Consider the following 2,297-nt stretch of genomic DNA (forward strand, 5'->3'; position numbering starts at 1 on the left):
GTTTTTTAGTAAAACCAACACAGAACAGACGAAGTAGATACCCATCGGTAGTCTTGACATCAACATGAGCTTCAATCATGGTCTAGGGGAAAAAAATGTTTCACCAGTTTTTATCCCTCAAGCGCTAATAACACAGCAAAATGGGTTGTCAAATCCTCATTCAAAGACGTTACCACTGATTGTCCCCAATTCCCTCCATCCATCATATCCAAGTAAGTACGGTACCTACCTAGACCTTTTAGCCAGTTCACCTGTACTCACTTCCGCACCTAAACACCATCCCCCTTACCGGAAAAAAATGCCTACACTACAACTTGGGTGAGTTAAATGTAATTGCTACAGAAAGCAACAGGGACATCTACACTTAATGCTCAAAATGGATTCAGAAAGTGTGAAGCTTGTTTAACCTCACTGCCATCAAGTTCCTCATAATGCTGATCCAAAATCTTCCTCCCACAGAACAATTGGTGGGTTTGAGCCCTGCCTGGGCCTTCCAGTTAACAATCCAACTCGTACCCATTTACTAAGACTAAGCATTAAAAAAATAAAAGTATGTCCCATCAACACAAAGTCATGCCAACAATATACAGGGTTGCTATGAGACCGTCAATCTTTATGCAGGCCGCCTTTTTCCCACAAAGGGAATGGTGGGTTGGCAGCCGAAAGCCTAACTCAGAACCACCAAAAGGAACCTCAAAATAGTGCTACAAACAAAACAGAGAACACGGTAAGGGAATGTCAGAACCAAACATAACGGTATAATCAGTACGATCATTTGGGACCGAAACATTTTGTCATCCTTCATTCCCACACACAAAAACCATTTTGCACTTGGTTGAAATAGCTGGATGTTGGCCAGACCCACAACAGAATTAATGCAATTTCCTGTAATAATTATCTGTGCATGTTTTCTGTGTCAGGTGGTGTGCTAGGAATTCTTGGGGTGGGGTGGGGAGAATCCTTAGAAATTCCCTGAGATAATTCTATCTCCAGCCCCCAAGGATTACCAAGCTTAATAGTCAAAAAGAAGTCACCTGTTAATGGACCAGTCATGATTTCAACTTAACATCACAATGTCACTACTGCCAGAAGCAATGAAGAGGGGACCCCAGTAAAACTAACTAGAAGTTGCTGCTCCCAAGATGGTTCGAGGGCATATAAACCAAGAGACAGTCCTCAACCAACCACTGATTCTTGTGACACAGCTCACTTCAACAAACCAGCATTTAATCTCGGACACAGTAAGAGGCTCAGCTGCACAAAGGCCTTGAGTTAGCACTGGATAGCTGCTAATCATTTCCTAGCAAATGCCTTTCATCACGCATTCTACAGGACTGTCATCAGCATTTGAGCTCACCTGCCATTTCTTGACCATGGAGCACATCTTGTCCCGCGTCAGGTCCATGCCGTGGAAGTTGGTCAGGCAGTTTTTGCCCTGAACATCCTCGGTAATTAACTTAAATTTTCTAAAGGCAACCTCATCGTTTTGCAGATCAGCAAGGCTCACTTCAAAAACTCGTCCCTTGAGGCCATCAGATGCAATTTCTACAAGAGTAAAATTTCTTATTAAGACAGACCTAAAAGTCACAGCAACTTTCATGTATAAAAGCTTACCCTGTTGCTTAAAATGTAAGAAAAAAAAAACAAAACTTAAAGCTTACCCAAACAATAAATTATAAAAGATTTAACATTTTGCCCAAATCCAACTGGAAAGCGATTATTTGTTGACACATTAATTTAAAGCTGAAATCTGCACTAATTCCCCAAAGCACCACCCAGCTTCACATGCACCATAGGGGCCAACGCTGTTAATTAGGAGCTGACACTTCAACACTAGTGCCACAGAACAAGAGACTATACAGGTCTTAAGATACATGCAAACCAAGGATAGGATACTTACTGGTTCCTTGAGTTCTGGTGACTAGTGTTTTCCCAATATTTCTTATATTGAACATAGCTGGTGCTTTCACATCATACCAATCTTTCTTAGAAAATGGATCCACCCTGGATTGAAAAAAAATTGTTATACAGAAGATCACTTCATTGCTTTTAAGTGGGTTTGGTTTTCCATTCTCAATAGCGTCGTTATTATTGCCCCTTACTATTTTACAGAATTAACAGTTACCGAAACGATTTCCCTCCCAAGGAACTCAGGGAAGCACATGGGAATTCGCTCTCTCCATGTCCACCACGCACCCGCTTCCACGAGTCCTTCCACTATGAAGCCTTGGCCTCCGCGTCTCGTGAACATTACGTGGCCCTTCAGAGAGCCTCCGATTCCACGGCGCTCCAACCGC

General features: G+C 42.4%; 1 protein-coding gene and 1 non-coding gene across 2 annotated transcripts; both read right to left on the reverse strand.

Moving 5' to 3' along the window:
• Positions 1 to 4: 4 nt before the first annotated feature.
• RPS3A (ribosomal protein S3A) lies at positions 5 to 2,017 on the reverse strand (the record flags this gene model as incomplete). Its single annotated transcript, XM_004708759.2, has 3 exons — positions 1,901 to 2,017; positions 1,358 to 1,545; positions 5 to 82 (listed from the first exon to the last, which is right to left on the reverse strand). Coding segments are annotated over exons 1-3 (321 nt in total), but the record flags the coding sequence as incomplete, so codon positions are not given.
• On the reverse strand, positions 735 to 806 carry LOC115871552. Its single transcript, XR_004047348.1, has one exon. It is a non-coding gene; the product is annotated as a small nucleolar RNA SNORD73 (small nucleolar RNA).
• Positions 2,018 to 2,297: the final 280 nt, after the last annotated feature.

The sequence above is a fragment of the Echinops telfairi genome, unplaced genomic scaffold (assembly GCF_000313985.2).
Source record: "Echinops telfairi isolate 266 unplaced genomic scaffold, ASM31398v2 ScPeMD7_5868;HRSCAF=6743_1, whole genome shotgun sequence".
In the NCBI taxonomy this organism is placed as follows: Eukaryota; Metazoa; Chordata; class Mammalia; order Afrosoricida; family Tenrecidae; genus Echinops; species Echinops telfairi.